This window comes from Populus euphratica, unplaced genomic scaffold (genome assembly GCF_000495115.2).
Source record: "Populus euphratica unplaced genomic scaffold, PopEup_1.0 scaffold1.1, whole genome shotgun sequence".
NCBI lineage: Eukaryota > Viridiplantae > Streptophyta > Magnoliopsida > Malpighiales > Salicaceae > Populus > Populus euphratica.
Window position 1 is genome coordinate 4655362 of NW_011499845.1, and position 16177 is coordinate 4671538.

The 16177-nt window shown below is 35.5% G+C and overlaps 2 protein-coding genes across 4 annotated transcripts; both read left to right on the top strand.

Annotated features, from left to right (window-relative positions):
• The first annotated feature begins 3233 nt into the window (after positions 1-3233).
• Positions 3234-4824, top strand: LOC105123038 (Ribosomal protein L7Ae/L30e/S12e/Gadd45 family protein). Of its 3 annotated transcripts, none has more exons than XM_011022515.1 (5): positions 3234-3312; positions 3345-3485; positions 3594-3663; positions 3756-3861; positions 4489-4824. In XM_011022515.1, the coding sequence occupies exons 2-5, from the start codon at positions 3356-3358 to the stop codon at positions 4648-4650; spliced, it is 468 nt and encodes a 155-aa protein (XP_011020817.1). In that variant the 5' UTR covers positions 3234-3312; positions 3345-3355; the 3' UTR covers positions 4651-4824. The 3 variants fall into 3 exon arrangements, with proteins under 3 accessions (XP_011020817.1, XP_011020809.1, XP_011020801.1); XM_011022507.1 differs by having other exon boundaries at positions 3242-3305; positions 3338-3485; XM_011022499.1 differs by lacking the exon at positions 3234-3312 and having other exon boundaries at positions 3319-3485.
• A 5392-nt stretch (positions 4825-10216) lies between these two features.
• LOC105123060 (protein NSP-INTERACTING KINASE 2-like) lies at positions 10217-13987 on the top strand. The gene is made up of 11 exons (XM_011022527.1): positions 10217-10621; positions 10726-10855; positions 11019-11090; positions 11176-11319; positions 11450-11521; positions 11622-11681; positions 11778-11869; positions 12153-12302; positions 12416-12757; positions 12914-13293; positions 13383-13987. The coding sequence occupies exons 1-11, from the start codon at positions 10516-10518 to the stop codon at positions 13701-13703; spliced, it is 1869 nt and encodes a 622-aa protein (XP_011020829.1). The 5' UTR covers positions 10217-10515; the 3' UTR covers positions 13704-13987.
• The last annotated feature ends 2190 nt before the right edge of the window (positions 13988-16177 follow it).

The following is a 16177-nucleotide window of genomic DNA, read 5'->3' on the forward strand; positions in this document are numbered from 1 at the left end:
ACACACCACAAGAGAGAAAGAAGAGAGGGTGAGGAGAGAGTAATCCCACAAAATTGTGAGGTATTTGTGAGATAGTAAGTGAGGTGTTTTCTCCTAATAATAGAGAGATTTTGTTGTTCTCCTATTATTAGAGAGAAGTTGTATTCCCACATTACTTAGTAAATTCTTCTATACTTGTCCGTGGACGTAGCCAAATTGGGTGAACCACGTAAATTCTTGTGTGTCATTTCTCATTTTATCTTGTCCCTTACCTTTTGTCTTGTCGGGTTTGCATGCCAGCATCCTAACATCAACTTCTCAACGAGATGCCAATTCAATTACTAAGCTTTCCTCGACTGAATGCTTCCTCTATATTTTTTTTTTTTTGCAGAAACTCTCACGTTTCAAGCATTAAATAGAAAGCCCAACGGGGAACGGTTGAAACTTTGTGTAGCTAGTCAAATAACTTGGTTGCTTGTTTATTTCTTGAGAATATAAATATAGTCGGGAAACACTTGTAGACGCTGGACAACTAGTTTGAGGTTCAACTATGAAATAAATACAATCAAGTAATTTTTTGAAAGTGTGCGTTGACTATATAACTCCATTAAAGATGCTATTTTTTAATTTTTTTTCCTTTCACGTTCACATTGTAGAGAGACTCCGGCACATTTATATAACAAATAAAAATCTAAGTGAGTATATCTAATCAAATATAAATATGTTAATTTCTAACATATATATGAATCATCCAAGTCAATTTCGGGAGGCATAATCTAGCAATGTTGGCAATTGACTAATCCTCTCGCTAACGGTACTTTATTATCGAAATGCCCGTGGCCGTGGTACGTGGAATCTGAGAAAATTAAGTGGGATGTTCGCTGATCTCCCTGTGATGATGATTTTTTTTTAAAAAAAGTGGTGTGACTGTGTTATTTTTTTTAATAATTAATTTTTTTATGTTTAAAATAATTTTGATATTCTAGTATAAAAATAAATTTTAAAAATAAAAAATATTATTTTAATATATTTATAAATAAAAATAATTTTAAAAACAGCCACTAATCCCTCCCGCTATCTCTTCCTTCATACTTGGGCTAAAATAGTGCCGGTTTCAGCTCATTAAACTGGCCCCTGGTTCTCATTAAATAGCTCGTTGATTTGGGCCGAAACTTTGCCCCTGACAACCAAGGACGAGGGCATCTTGGATTCTTTAGTTTAATGAGCTGAAACCTACACTCAGAAGCAAAATAAAAAATAAATATGCAATAAAAAAACAAGTATTTCTCCTTTTACTTACAAGTTTAATTCTTTAGTTTCGCCTCCTTTTTCGTTCTTATTTTATTTTATTCCATAAAATTGATATGAAAAATCAATTGTTCAGAATAAATAAATAAATTATTATATACAATTTAATAATCTCTAGCAATTAAAAAAATAATGAATTGGGTAAATCAATTTTTTTATGAATTAAATAAAAAATTAATCAAATAATATTTTTTTTTATTAAAAACTATACGGGGAAGTTATTTTTACAGAGTTCTTGACATTGTGAAGAAAAATGAATATCATTATTGAGAATTAATATGGTGACTAAAATGTATAAAATATTTTGATACAAGGAATTGAAAGTTGATTATATTTTCAAAGAAATTGGATTTAATGTTGAAAGATGAAGACCGGGCAATAACAAAAAAAAATGCATTTCATGATGGAATTATTTTTTTATATTTTCATGCCATGTATTAATTTTACATAATTTGATATATGATTGGTTTAATTATATATTTTATTTAAATATATAATTTGAATTATATATTTTAAATTAATATATTTAAATTAATCAAATAATATTTTAAATATTTTTGAATAAATGATTAAATGACTTAGCAATTATAATTTAAATATATTATTTTTTTGTAATAAAAACTATATTTCTTATCATGATTATATGATATCTTCTCAGTGATTTTGACTAGTGAAAAAAACACCATTTTAGCTATACAAATTAATGCTTACTGCGGACTAAAGTAAAAAAAATATTTATTTATTTTTAAACATTGCAAAATTTATAGTAACGTATATCAAGTAAAACAAAATTCATAATTATTTTTTTTCATATTTTGTCACTTCCCAACCAAACATAATAAAAAGATATTCATGGTATATTATATATTATTTATTTTTTTCAAGATAATAATAAAACATTACCATATATTATATATTTTTTTTTTCAAGATAATAATAAAACATTACCTAAATGTTGCTTAACATATTGGACCTTCATATATCTTATTGGAATGTGATTATAAAAATATGATTGCCAATAACATAATGTTATTTACGAGAATATCATATTTTTTTTGTTTTGATTAAAAAACATTTAAATAATATGTTTTTAGTGTGCTTTTCTCGTGCATAACATTTATTATTATTTTTTATAACATTTATTATTATTTTTTTAAATAACTCGGATCCTTACAACTTAAAGTTCAATTATGATTTGTTTACCTACATGAAAAAAATAAAATTACCATGTAAAATAATAAATATACCAGCAAATTACATAATATATATTACATTGATAATCTTAGCAATACAATAAAGTCATTTAACTAATATTAGCTGTTCGATAAGTTATAAGCCTACAGCAAATGTATTATTATCGAAGAAAAAGAAGGGTATGTTAGTCAACTTAAAATAAAAAACAGGGACCAACAAGTCGAAAAAAAAAGAAGAAGATCCGAAGAGCACTCGCATTCACTAGGAACTATGGCGTCCCATAAAAGAGATTTATTTCCTAATCTGGAGTGAATATCATGTCCAGGAAAAGCCAGAATTCCATTGCATTTAACTTTTTATAGCAAAATAAAAATAAACAAGTTTGATATCTAAGTTGTACATATGATGATAATTCAACAATTAAAATAATATTCTAGTTATTGAATTAAAATTACATTAAAATAATATTTTTTAAAAATTATTTTTTATATCAATAAATTAAAATAATTAAAAGATAAAAAATAATTTTATTTTATTGTTTTAAATTTTAAACAGCGTTTTTGGCCCCATACAAAACACCCTCTAAATGCGGCGGCAGAGACCTGGGCTCGATTGCCGACAGTTAATTTTTCGTTTTTTAACCCTTCTTGTTTAATTTCATGCTTAACTAACTAAAGAATTCCTAGCCGTTGATTTTGCGTTCTAAATTTCTTCACAACGAAAGGTCCAGATCAACTGGGCTAACAAATGTCAAAACCCTAGAAAACAAAATAAAACCCTAAAGTCTACCATTCCCCGCCACCCACCTTCGCCTGTTGATTTCCAGAGAGATAGATAGATAGATAGATAGAGAGAGAGAGAGAGAGAGAGAGAGATGGGAAGTGATAGCGAAACAGAGAGATCAAAAATAAAAGAGAAGAAGAAGATTACAAGCTTGGCTCCCATTGCCAAACCCTTAGCTGGCAAAAAACTCTGCAAACGAACCCTCAAGCTCGTTCGTAAAGGTACTGATTTTTAACTATTAACTAGCAACTTCATTGATGGTTTGCAATTATTTTTTGGGGTCCTTATTTTTGGGTTTTGTTTTTCTTTATTTGCTTGTGTATGTATAGCATCCGAATCAAAATGCTTGAAGAGAGGAGTGAAGGAAGTAGTGAAGAGCATCCGTCGTGGCCATAAAGGGTCTGTCTTGTTACTTCTGAAATTTTTTATTTGATTGTAAACCGTTGTGAATAAATAGCTTAAACTAATTGAAATTTTCGTTTCTGTGACAGATTATGCATAATAGCTGGAAACATTTCACCAATCGATGTCATTACTCATGTTCCCATCTTATGCGAAGAGTCTGACATTCCTTATGTTTATGTTCCTTCTAAAGAAGTAAGTTCTCAGCTACGTCATATTTCCTTAATATTTTTTTTCCCATTTGACGGGCTAATCATAGCTAAAAAATGCGTGCCAAGTAACCCTAGTACCCTGCAAGTTTATTACTTCTGTTGGGACCTTTTCGTTTTCTATTAAGTGTTGTTTAATCTTAGATTTTTTTTCTTAGAATGCTATTTCTGTAATAAGTTCATCACGCTTGATTAAAAGAAAGGCCATTTAGTTGTTGTAATGTTTATATTTTAGTTTTTTCTTTTTATCATTTTGAATCAGAATTACAGCTATGCACTATTTTCTGTTCTTGTTTGGAGTGTTCAATTGTCATCAAACATTTACCTGTACATCTGGCTTGTTATGGAACCAATCAACATCACAATTGTGCATGTTACTTGGGAAGCGATCCCAGTCTTCAACATGTTTGGGCCCAAAGCCTATAAAATTATTCCAGAGATTTACATCTCTACGACTCTTTAATATGCTGGTATTTTAATATCCTGGTATCTTATTAGTAAATTCATGGAGGTGGAACGCTTCAAGATGCTTATTGAAGTGGAAGAATCCTTTCTCTGGGCTTACAATTCTCTGTCAATAATTTCATGGTCATTTTGTGGCATTATTTTTCAGGACCTCGCTAGTGCTGGGGCCACCAAAAGGCCTACTTGTTGTGTTCTAGTGTTAACCAAGCCTACCAAGGGGGAGATAGGCAAGGAGGATCAAGAAAAATTGAAGGCAGATTATGATCAAGTTGTTTCTGATGTATCTGAACTTACTTCCTCACTTTTTTGAAAGACAAACGCAGCTGTGGTGTGTTTTCTTTTGCTAACTAATGCTACCAGCACACTCTCTTTCGTGGTTTCTATTTCTTATGGTCTGATTAAATTTACTTGCCTTTGAAATGGGACAAGAATCTATTGCTGTTTTTTCTTTGATATGGAGTAGAATCCTATTTAGCTGACTGACGACTACTTTCCTATTGAAATGCTTGATATATTTTAAATGATTGAACTCAATATCAGCTTCATTGCTTTAAGCATATTGCGATGGTGAAAACTGAAAAGCAGCAAGAACGCACGCAAGCTCAAATACAAGTGTGTATATTGTTGGATGGCATGTTTTCTTAAGATTTGGCGTGATATATAGGTAAAGGAATTTCATCAGATATGAGGTAGCGTTCATGCATGCTGTCGCAAAATCTTCCAAAGCTTGATGTCCTGTGACATCTAACAACTTAGTACGAGATATTGCAATAAGCAGCTAAAATGTAGTTGGCATCTCTAGAAAAAGGTTTAATCTCCTACCACTATGGGTCTACGTGGTTAATTGCAGATACTTGGGTGATGTAGGAGGATATCACGGGAGGAAAGGGTTTCCTCTCCTTAGGATCTTCGCAAAAACTATAGACTAGAAAAATTCTCGGATTTGTAACTGAAAGTCAGTCCAATGAGATGCAAAATCCTTACGGTTTTGGAAACCAAAATCTCCGTGTAGCGACTGTGTTTAGTAGAGCATGTGAAAGGGGTGAGGTTGAGACTCGTCAGCAGATGGATCTAGGTTCAAAGAACTTTGCACGGAAAGGAAATATCATTATGGAAAGTTTATTCCAACATGATGTGCTGAAAATTCCTACTGAAGTTGATTCTAAATGTGCCTAGCCTAGGGCATCACGAGCCGCTCAGAATTGCTCCTTTTTTTTTTTTTGTTTTTGGCCGTTGTCTTGTATCAATTCGTTCACAGATCTTTTTACTTTTATTAGAAAGCAGGAAAGTTGAGAGTTCAAAAAGGAGCTCTTAGGGAATTTATTTTGTTTTTGTAGCTCCTCACCAGTTTTATTGAACAAGGTCACCAGCCACAGCTACTTGCCCCTGCAAAGTTGAACTTTGAAGAGCGTCTTAATTTTGATTTGCCGTTACACATGCCCTTGTTGAGAATCCAAATCAGAGCTGTAAATTGTCGTCTCTTAACTCATAACTAAGTTCAGGATATCTTCGATAGACTTTATCTAGTTTATACCTTAACGCCATTTTCTGTGCCATGCTTGCTTGATCTCCAATGTTTTCCTTGCCTACAACCATGGTTTATCTACATTTTTTTCTTAAATTTCGTGGATCAACAGCTACCAGTTAGGCCTCTCTTTATTATCGTTCACTGATGTATGCAAGCAGCATTAGACTTCAACGTTTAAAGTTGCATGATTTCTTGCCTTGGCATTGTTGGTTCCACTTTGCCTTTTCTAATGCTTCAAAATAAAAATCCTATTATTAACAGGGACGCTAAGAAGACAGATTTGAACTGTGATCTTCACTTTAACATGCCAGGATCCTGCTTTAGTGACTGATTAAAGACAACACCTAAAAAATTCTTAAGATAGGAAAAGCTGAATTACTGTTAGATTATCTTCTTTAATCACTGATTAGGCTTAAGTGACTCCCAGCAATAAAGATTTGGACCAAGTGACAAAATGAGTAAAGAAACTTGTTCTTAGACTCAAACAGTGTAACTGTTGCATGTGGGTCTGTCTTCATGGGACCAAGATTATACAACAAAAAGCTACTTGAGTACTGTTTCCTTTTAGATCATTTGGCTCCATATGCGCTCATGTACACTTACTGACACGCATTTGAACTATTCTCTCCCCTTTCCTTATGGCTACCTTTGGTTCTAATAACATTCCAAATTAAAGGGAGGAAAAAGAGATCACCAGGTGACTGTTGCTTTCCTTGCCCTCTTTCATCAGGTGACTGTTGCTTTCCTTGCCCTCTTTTTTATTGGGTGGTATCAGGAATTCAGGGAGAGAGTAAAGGCCGTGCACGCACTACAAAAGGGAAGTCTTAAAGGTATGGCTTGCGTGTGAGGTATCCTAAGCTTTTAAAGTGCCCACTTCTGGAACAGAATTTATTCTGCCTAGGCCTTTGTATAGACGGAGCCTTGCTAGTATTTGAACACACCTCTAGGTTTCTGAGTAGGTCAAAATCATTCGTGGAACAACAATTCAGTGGTTGTTTGGTGTTTTTCTTCCCCTGTTCTTGAAATCCTTGGAAATAAAAAATGAAAACTTGTTTGTTTTAGATTTTTCTATTATCAACAGCCACCATCGCAATTTACCATTCCGTTTGGTTTTGAAATCCTTTGACAACTGCTTATCAGATCCATACCTTGAGTTTTTGCTTTAGAGAACTTCAAAACGAAAAGGGAAATGACAATAAATCAATAATGAATTAGCGAAGGCCGTTGGAAGGAGGTAAATTTGTTGCCAGAGATACTGTTTTGTGGACTTCACCAGCACTATCCTATAATCCTACGTACTGTCATCTTACCCTGTTCCTTGATTTTTTTTTTCTTTTGATTTTCCCACCAACCGAAAAACTTGTATGAATCATTGCTTTAAAGCAGGCTTTAACCATTCTATAAATGAGATGAAAAAAGCATTTTATCAGTATTTTTCTGCCCTTGCAATAAGTCACCATGGAACTAAAGCTATCAAGGAGTACATGACAGTGCAGCTGACCCGTGAGAGGATCATGTCTATTGGGTAGTGGGTGCATGACCGAAGTGGGAGATGGAAGACGTGTGTGAGGTAATTGGGGCACAAGGTGGGGTTAGAGAGTGTCGACTATTTTGGATGCTTTGTGATGTCTTCTTTTTAATTTTTAAGGGACAACGTCTGATCCGAGTCATGTGAATTGGCACGTATGTTGTTTGCTTTGAATGAATAATGGTGCTTTTTTTTTCTTTATGCAATTCAAACAAGCCAAGTGGTAAGAAAGAGCAATTATTTCCTACTCATTTGTTGGATGTCCATGGTGCATATCTTCATTAGGGTTACTAGTCATCAACTTCTCTTGTTTTGACTCCTCTTTTGACCCCGAGCCCTCGGTAGCCATTGCTCGATACGTCCTTCGGTATCGACTAGCAAGTTCAGCTATGTTAAGGAAGGGGAAGAGTTAAATTAAGGCGTTGGAGCTTGAGCAAAGCAGGGATTTCCTTGGCTGAAATAGACATCAAATCTTTATCAAAATCTCGGGGGGACACGCATCAAGGATCCACTAAATGGAGTACTAATTGGTCGTTGGGGGTGAAGGGAACGACAGCATACACAAAGCGAACTTGCTGCTTAATAATTTACAGCTAACGTTAACCCAAGGGCAAATCCACTGGCATAATTGGTCCTACCACACTCTTTCTCTCCCGTAATTTTATATTCTTAGTGTGCCATGTCCCAATCACAAGAGAGATAAGTGGTAGGCGGGCCCTAACTTTACTGATCTGAATCCTACCTTACAGGAGTTCTTTCTTCTCAGTCGTTGCAATGCAATTTTCATGCCTTTTAAAAGGCGGTGCATGGAGCTAATATATATCCGACTATTTTTATTTTTTGGCTACAGTATCCAACTTTCTTTTAGAGAGATTGTGATTTGTTGGTGTTAAATCCTTTATCAATCAACCACCATATAAAGATACAGTTTTTTTGGATGCATCCAAATTTCCTGCCTGATATATATCTTCAGCAGATTATCCATTTTCATTTTTGTGGCTTCTATGCACATGCTAGTCTCCACCTGCATATATAAGATGCTCATATTTCCCACAAGCTCCTCCAATTGGCTATAAATATTGACCAAAATAATAATAATAAAAAGGAAAAGAAAAGAACCAACCGTGCATTAGCTGACGTTTTGTGTACCGAAAGTCAACTTCTGTAGCGAGGCCAGGGCAAGAGCCAGGAACAAGAATCGCTCAGTTGAGAGGCATTTAAGGTGAAGTCTCTGTCAAAAGCTGGTTCTTACTGATCATAGGAAATCATGCAGAGGCATTAGCCAATATCCATGACATGGGAACTGAAATTGCATTCGAAAAGAGTTAAATGTCTCTATCAAGACCTAAACTGCGTTCGAAGTTAATTAGCTAGTGTCTATACCGAGTCCTAACCCTTATCTTAATTGTAAGCTTTATGTCGAATCATTAACAATAATGATTCACTACTTCCATTCCATGATGATCATGAAATACGTTTGAATATCAAGTCAACGGCCATTATTGAGTCTGCTTTGCACGTGCTCCTATCTACTACAAGTGCTATCAATAATTAGTCTGTTACTACGTTACAGTGCTTGGTTCAATGATGAAAGTAGCTTGTTTCATTCCACTGCACCTAGATTCGAGCTATGGCGTGCACGTTTGTCACCCCGCGTAGTGCCTTACATATTTACTGGGTTTGCAGGGTATTCAGTGGACCGTGGAGATTAGTCGTGATGCGCGTAAACTGACCCGGATACCCACGTAAATAAAAAATAATAATAATAATAATTAGTCTGTTATTACAAGTATTTTGTTTGTAATTGGACCCTATAGTCTGTTACTACAAGTATTTTGTTTGTAATTGGACCCTAACTCTAACTGTGTGTATACGTGCGTACTGAGTGTCTTCGTAAGAATACGTTTAAGTTATCTATCTGATTTAATTTTTTTTTTTATTTTTTTCCAATAATTTTGTTGTATTATATTAAAAGCATTAAAGAGAGGGTCTAGATGCATTAAACACATTATTAGGTTATAAACAAGTATTAAAGAGAGTTGATGCCTGATGGCAGTAAATGCACTAGGGATGACAGTTCTGTAGGACCCTTCATGAGTGTATAAATACATATAATTTGTAGAAAGAAAGAGAGGGGCAGCCTTTAACTTATAAAGCTGGCTACTTTTGGGATAGTTTAATGGGACTGTCTGTTGACTGTGGAGACAATGGAATTGTTTTGGAATCAATAAAGCAAAACCCAACTGGGGTATAAGGGAAATTCAAAGGAGAGCAAAAAATGAAAGAAAATAATAGCAAATGTGAGAAATAATTCACACAGCAAAGATCTTACGAGGGGCAAATCACTACATCACGAATCTCCAAGTTCGATTCCCTCGAGATTGTCATTTTTTCTCTTATAATAATTAAAGCTAAAGTAAGAGAAGAAGAATGGAATTTTGAGACGTAAATTTTTTAAGAAAATGGCCAAGTGCCTCAGGGAATGTTGGATTCCCACAGGCCACAGCAGAGGCGTAGCAAACCAAAGCAAATCCCAGCACTTGTCCACTCTCATTGTCATCGTCTCTTTTTACCTTGACCCACAGGGATTATCGTTAAAATGCTCTTAATTATTTGATGTACAATGCTTAACAGTTAATACTTCACTTGATTTTTCCACCTTTTTTCTCTCCCTAATCTTGGAATAGAATACAGAAATTCTACAACAGTCCTTTTTCTATGCACTAATGCATGATTGAAAGAGGAATTCTTCTTTATCAATCATCTTTTGATATCATCTAGATTTGTTGAGTGTAGCTTATTGCTTTATATATTCTTTTCTTCCAACTTCCCGTAGCCAGTGGCAGGCATGTTACTTCTCTTTCAGAATTTTAGTGTCCCTATCAAAACCTCTGGTTTTCTTGACTCCTGGCCTCTTTGAGTGCGAGGAAGTGCAATTATAGATAAGCATGAGCAGTTGTAGTACTGCCTGGTTCTTGGTGTAATACCGAGACAAAACAAAGCCCACATCAGCACTGTTTTTATTGAATCCTTCATTTTTTTCACACCATTCTTAACCCCTTACCTCAGCAGAAACTGGTTTTGGCAACTATACCATCTGGTTTTATACCTTTGTTTCAATGGAGGCAGGCAAAAAGAATTCTTTTTTCTGTTGTGTGGCTTCGTTAATCTGCTTATGGACTACTGCTTATGGAGAGCTAACAGCTGCAGGTGTCAACTACGAAGGTAACTGGAGTTTTACTCAGCTACGGAGAATCCTATTTGTCTTTCTAAATCTTTTGAGAAGTTAAGAGCTTGAAGTCATATTTACCTTTTCTTTTTCCTCTCAGTGGAGGCTTTGATGGGCATTAAGAACTCATTGCACGATCCTCATAATATTCTTAACTGGGATGAGCATGCTGTGGATCCATGCAGTTGGGCCATGGTCACTTGTTCTCCTGATAATTTTGTCACTAGCCTGTAAGTAGCAGTAATTACTAAACTAACCAAAACTTAACTGAATAGAGAAGCAAATACATCGAAAGAACCTGAAAGTTCAAGTAAGAAAGAGCATTTGAAGTTGGTTATTTATTTTTTTATTTTTGCAGAGGAGCTCCGAGCCAACGTTTATTTTTTTTTGCAGAGGAGCTCCGAGCCAACGTTTATCTGGCACTCTTTCACCATCTATTGGAAACTTAACGAATCTCCAGTCTCTGTGAGTATTCAATCAATTAATATTCCAGAAAATATGATTTTTATATTTACTTTTGTATTTCTATTCACAATATGGTGTTTTGCAGGCTTCTACAGGATAACAATATTTCAGGACATATACCCTCTGAGCTTGGAAGGCTCCCAAAGCTTAAAACAATTGATCTTTCCAGTAACAACTTCAGTGGCCAAATTCCCAGTGTTCTGTCCAATCTTAATAGCCTCCAATACCTGTAAGCACAAAGTGTATACATGCACTTTTTTCTTGTTTTCATAACAATTTTAGAATTAGGAGGTGATTATTAATTTTGAAAGTTTCTTAAGAGTCTGAAAACTGACAGAGGGTTTTTGAGTTTGGATCAGGAGGCTGAACAATAACAGTCTTGATGGAGCAATTCCCGCCTCTTTGGTTAACATGACTCAACTTACCTTTCTGTAATTCTCTTCAAACCCTTATCCTTCTGCTGTTGCTGTATGTCATTTTTCCTTGGTAAAAGATCTATATGATTTGTTTGAATTTTGTTTAATGCCCCAGGGACTTGTCTTACAATGATTTGAGCACTCCTGTACCACCTGTACATGCTAAAACATTCAAGTAAGTCAATCGTAAAACCTATCTGTCCTCCTATATTTCTCTTTCCCTTGATCAGAACAGCAAGCAAAATAATTGACGTTGCTTTTATTGACACAGCATTGTAGGAAATCCTCTGATATGTGGAACTGGGCAAGGCTGTGCTGGAACCACACCAGTTCCACAATCTGTGGCCCTGAATAATTCACTAAGTAATTCTCTTTCCCGCCTGTTTCAAAGTTACCTACTTAATTTCAAGTTTTAACTTCTTCTGCTCTAAAAGTTGCTGTTGATGCGCTTCCCTTTTGCTTTCTTTTAATTTGCAATTATTTTGCTTTTGACTTTAATTTGAAGATCATGATTGTTTTATCCTTTCGAGGCTATCAAATACTTTTTGAGATTGTTTTACTTTCATTATGCGTTTCGAATTTCAAATCTTAAATCCTATATTACTCCCTTTAAATTATGCTCAAATGTCTTTCTTTGTTTCTTAAGATTCTCAGCCTTCTGGAAATAACAAGAGCCACAAAATTGCCCTGGCCTTTGGTTCAAGCCTAGGCTGCATCTGCCTGTTGGTTCTTGGATTTGGTTTCATCCTTTGGTTGAGACAAAGACTCAACCAGCAAATATTCTTTGATGTTAATGGTTAGTATGGCATAAATAGACTTGAAAAATATAAAGCTGTTGACAGCATTGGGTGGTTGATAGCAACGGACATGTCAATAGTTCTAACATTTTTCTCTTTTCAAAAGCATCAGAACAACATAATGAAGAACTAAACCTCGGAAACTTGAGGAGCTTTCAATTCAAAGAACTTCAGGTTGCTACAAACAACTTCAGCAGCAAGAACTTGATAGGAAAAGGTGGCTTTGGGAACGTCTACAAAGGGTATCTCCAAGATGGAACTGTTGTAGCAGTGAAGAGGCTCAAAGATGGAAATGCCATAGGTGGCGAGATCCAATTCCAGACTGAAGTTGAGATGATCAGCCTAGCAGTGCATCGAAATCTACTTCGTCTCTATGGATTTTGCATGACAACGACTGAAAGGCTATTGGTTTACCCGTACATGTCTAATGGGAGTGTTGCGACTCGTCTCAAGGGTAATGCATCCATCAAGATAGCTAAGTCTATTCTGATATACCTCTGATTTACCTCTGATTTCCACACGGGATGCCTAGAACCTGCGAGTCTCATAACATATGATTGACCATTCTTTGATCAAGATATGAAAATTGTGCCTTTCGTTTCTCTTGCAGCCAAACCAGCCCTGGATTGGGGTACGAGGAAGAGAATTGCCTTAGGAGCAGCAAGAGGTTTATTATACTTGCATGAACAATGCGATCCCAAGATAATTCACAGGGATGTGAAGGCTGCAAATATATTACTTGATGATTATTGCGAGGCTGTTGTGGGAGATTTTGGATTGGCAAAGCTGTTGGATCACCGGGACTCACATGTGACAACTGCTGTGAGGGGCACTGTGGGGCACATAGCCCCTGAGTATCTATCAACAGGCCAGTCCTCTGAGAAAACAGATGTTTTTGGATTTGGAATACTTCTGCTAGAATTAATATCTGGCTTAAGAGCTCTGGAATTCGGGAAGTCAACGAACCAGAAAGGAGCATTGCTTGACTGGGTAAGCTAAACAAACACGCCTTCAGATACTTTTCAGGCTAATCCAAGTCCCATTTCTGGACATGACTGAATTTATGATCTTAATTACAGGTGAAGAAGATTCATCAGGAAAAGAAGCTGGAATTGTTAGTTGACAAGGATCTGAAAAACAACTACGACCGAATTGAGCTTGAAGAAATAGTTCAAGTAGCTCTGTTATGTACCCAGTACCTTCCAAGTCATAGACCTAAAATGTCAGAAGTGGTTCGGATGTTAGAGGGAGACGGGCTCGCTGAAAAGTGGGAAGCTTCTCAGAGAGCAGAAGAAACTAGATCAAGAGCCAACGAGTTCTCCTCTTCGGAAAGATATTCTGACCTGACTGATGATTCATCGTTGCTTGTCCAAGCAATGGAGCTCTCTGGACCCAGGTGACATGATTTTCAAACAGAAAGCATTTATGAACTTTTAAAAGGATGTGATACAGCGTATGAAAACATGCTTGTTGTATATTAGCCACATATTGGAGCTCTAAAGCTGTCTCTACAATTTCTAGCTGTACAGAACCGGGATCCGAAAAAATGACATAGTTGAGTGTTAATGTCTTTTTCTGCTTGTTGGTCGAGTGAAGAATTTTTTTTGGAGAAGTTCTGCTGGGGTTTATTGTAATGATAACAATCAAATAAAGTTTGTTCCTCCTGAACTAAATATTTTATCCTTTCGAGTCCTGAAGAAAGATTTGTCTTGGTCAATACATGAGCATTATGATTGCTCCTGAAAGTTGATAGTTTCTGGGGACACAAATTCATGGTCAAACGGATGGCTAGAAAGACTGTCTTGCAGGGTGATCTTTCATCAAATGGTAGAAGGGGCCACCCTCCCTCTTCAGCAACAGGAAATTTCATGGCAACAGAAATTCAAAGATGCGGACTACCAATGCTGGCCATCAATTGATTTATAAGAACTCAAGTGATGTAGAGGATCAGAGAATAAACATCTGAATGATAAATAACAAGGGTGCAGAGGATCGAAGAATAAACGGAGTTTTCTGAGAGGAAAATAATAGGTGTGCAGGTACTCATACCATGCAAAGCATGCTCCTAAAACATTTAAGAAACCCCATAAAGAACAGGACTCAGTTTCTATAACGTACTTCATAAAAATAAAAGAACAATATTATTATGCAGCACCCCTGAAGGGAAGAGATACAAGATCTGACAAGATTTTGTGCACGACGTCAATATTATGTACTTCATTGATGTTATAATATCACAAACATCCACAATAAAAGGGCTTTTCGTTAAGTACACGGTGTTTCATCTTGGGTAAATGTAATTTCAGCTTCAGCAGAAGCCCTTCGAAACCTGACCAACTGAATCAGCATATTCAATCTGCCATCCATGACATATACACAAGGTGTGATAGACATTGTCTCAAGCACTGGGGAATTCGCAAGCAAAAATTTCATAAATTCCATTTCATGTGGCACACCAGACATATCTGTCATCTTTACAACTTTAAGTTGTTTACAAGTACAATCTCCGGGGCACTCTTCTGCCCAAAATCCCAAATCCGGTACATCCACAGCAGCCACCGTGGTTGATGAGCCCTATAAAAAAACCATAGACAAAAAGGTTTGCACCAATCTTGAGTAAATTAATGTACAAAGCAAAGCACAAGTGAAATATAGTTCCACCAAAAATCACAAAATAAGATGCCAACATGTGCCACACAACTTATTGAGATACGAAATTCCTTCAAATTAGGAGAGCTTGTAATCAAGCAAAGAACAACACGAATCTCTTTTGTATCTTCAAAACTAACTTGATACAATTCAATTATTTTTAGGCGGCTGTAAGTAATTGCAAGTGTTCCTGGATAATCACCTATGCTCAAATACTATCACCAACAAAGCAGAATTAAATTAAGAGAGAGAGAAAAAAAAAAGAGACAAACTACATTGCCACTTTATGGACCAAATATAAATTCGACAAGGTATTTACCTTTGCGAAGTAGATGTGCACAACAAGCCTCTCAAGAAGAGGCACACCGCCTAGAAACTTTTGATAAAATTGCAGCTCGAACTTTGCTCAAAGTATTCAGCTATATCATCATTCATATACATAGAAACAGACATGACAACTAAAAGTGGGGTATTTTCAAGACAAATATCTGTAAATTCACCTTCCAAGCACAGGCACACTTGAGATTTGGAGCACGGATATTAAGAGCTAAGCTATCAAAATATGACAATGCAAGACTTTCAAGAAGCGGGCAACTGGAAATCATACTTTCAATTACCTCAGGAGCAACCAAAACCTGATGAAGACTGAGGCTCCTCAAACACAAGATGTAACGTTCTGAATTAATGAATTGAAAAATACAATAAAACCTTGAAGGTTTAAAAGTTAGAATAAATAACGAGGGGTATTGTAATAATTGTATAAAGAGATGATAAATATAAATAGAAAAAAAAAAACAAAAGAAGAAATCTGAAATTTGAGAGAGAATCGGCAGGAGAGAGAAGGGAAAAAGAAGAAGAAGAGAAAAGAGGGGAATTAGAAAGGGAATAGAAAAGAGTTGGAGGAAATAAGTAAAAAGATAAGATTATGTATAAATATGTGTTAATTAAACTTTAATTTTGATTTTGATAAATGTTAGAGTTATGAAATTTGTGTTGTGGGTTTAATTGATAAATTAAATTGAATGTTAGGGGTTGATTGTTGTGGTTAATTGATTGTTAAGTTGAATTTGAGAGATTGTAGATGAAAATGATGATTTTGAGTTATGGATTTTGTTTGAATGGTGAATTTGTGTTAGAAATAAGGAAAGAACAGTGAGTTTCTGTTGAAATTCTGGTTTGGAGGTTGAAGATGATGGAAATTCATTTTGGTCCCTCAATTTTGGAA

Bases quoted from the DNA above. Each gene is read 5' to 3' on its own strand.
- LOC105123038 (XM_011022515.1), top strand. From the start codon at position 3,356: ATGGGAAGTGATAGCGAAACAGAGAGATCAAAAATAAAAGAGAAGAAG. The intron at 3,486-3,593 runs GTACTGATTTTT...GTGTATGTATAG, and splicing joins CCTCAAGCTCGTTCGTAAAG to CATCCGAATCAAAATGCTTG. The intron at 3,862-4,488 runs GTAAGTTCTCAG...ATTATTTTTCAG, and splicing joins TTTATGTTCCTTCTAAAGAA to GACCTCGCTAGTGCTGGGGC.
- LOC105123060 (XM_011022527.1), top strand. From the start codon at position 10,516: ATGGAGGCAGGCAAAAAGAATTCTTTTTTCTGTTGTGTGGCTTCGTTA. The intron at 10,856-11,018 runs GTAAGTAGCAGT...TTTTTTTTGCAG, and splicing joins GATAATTTTGTCACTAGCCT to AGGAGCTCCGAGCCAACGTT. The intron at 13,294-13,382 runs GTAAGCTAAACA...TCTTAATTACAG, and splicing joins AAGGAGCATTGCTTGACTGG to GTGAAGAAGATTCATCAGGA.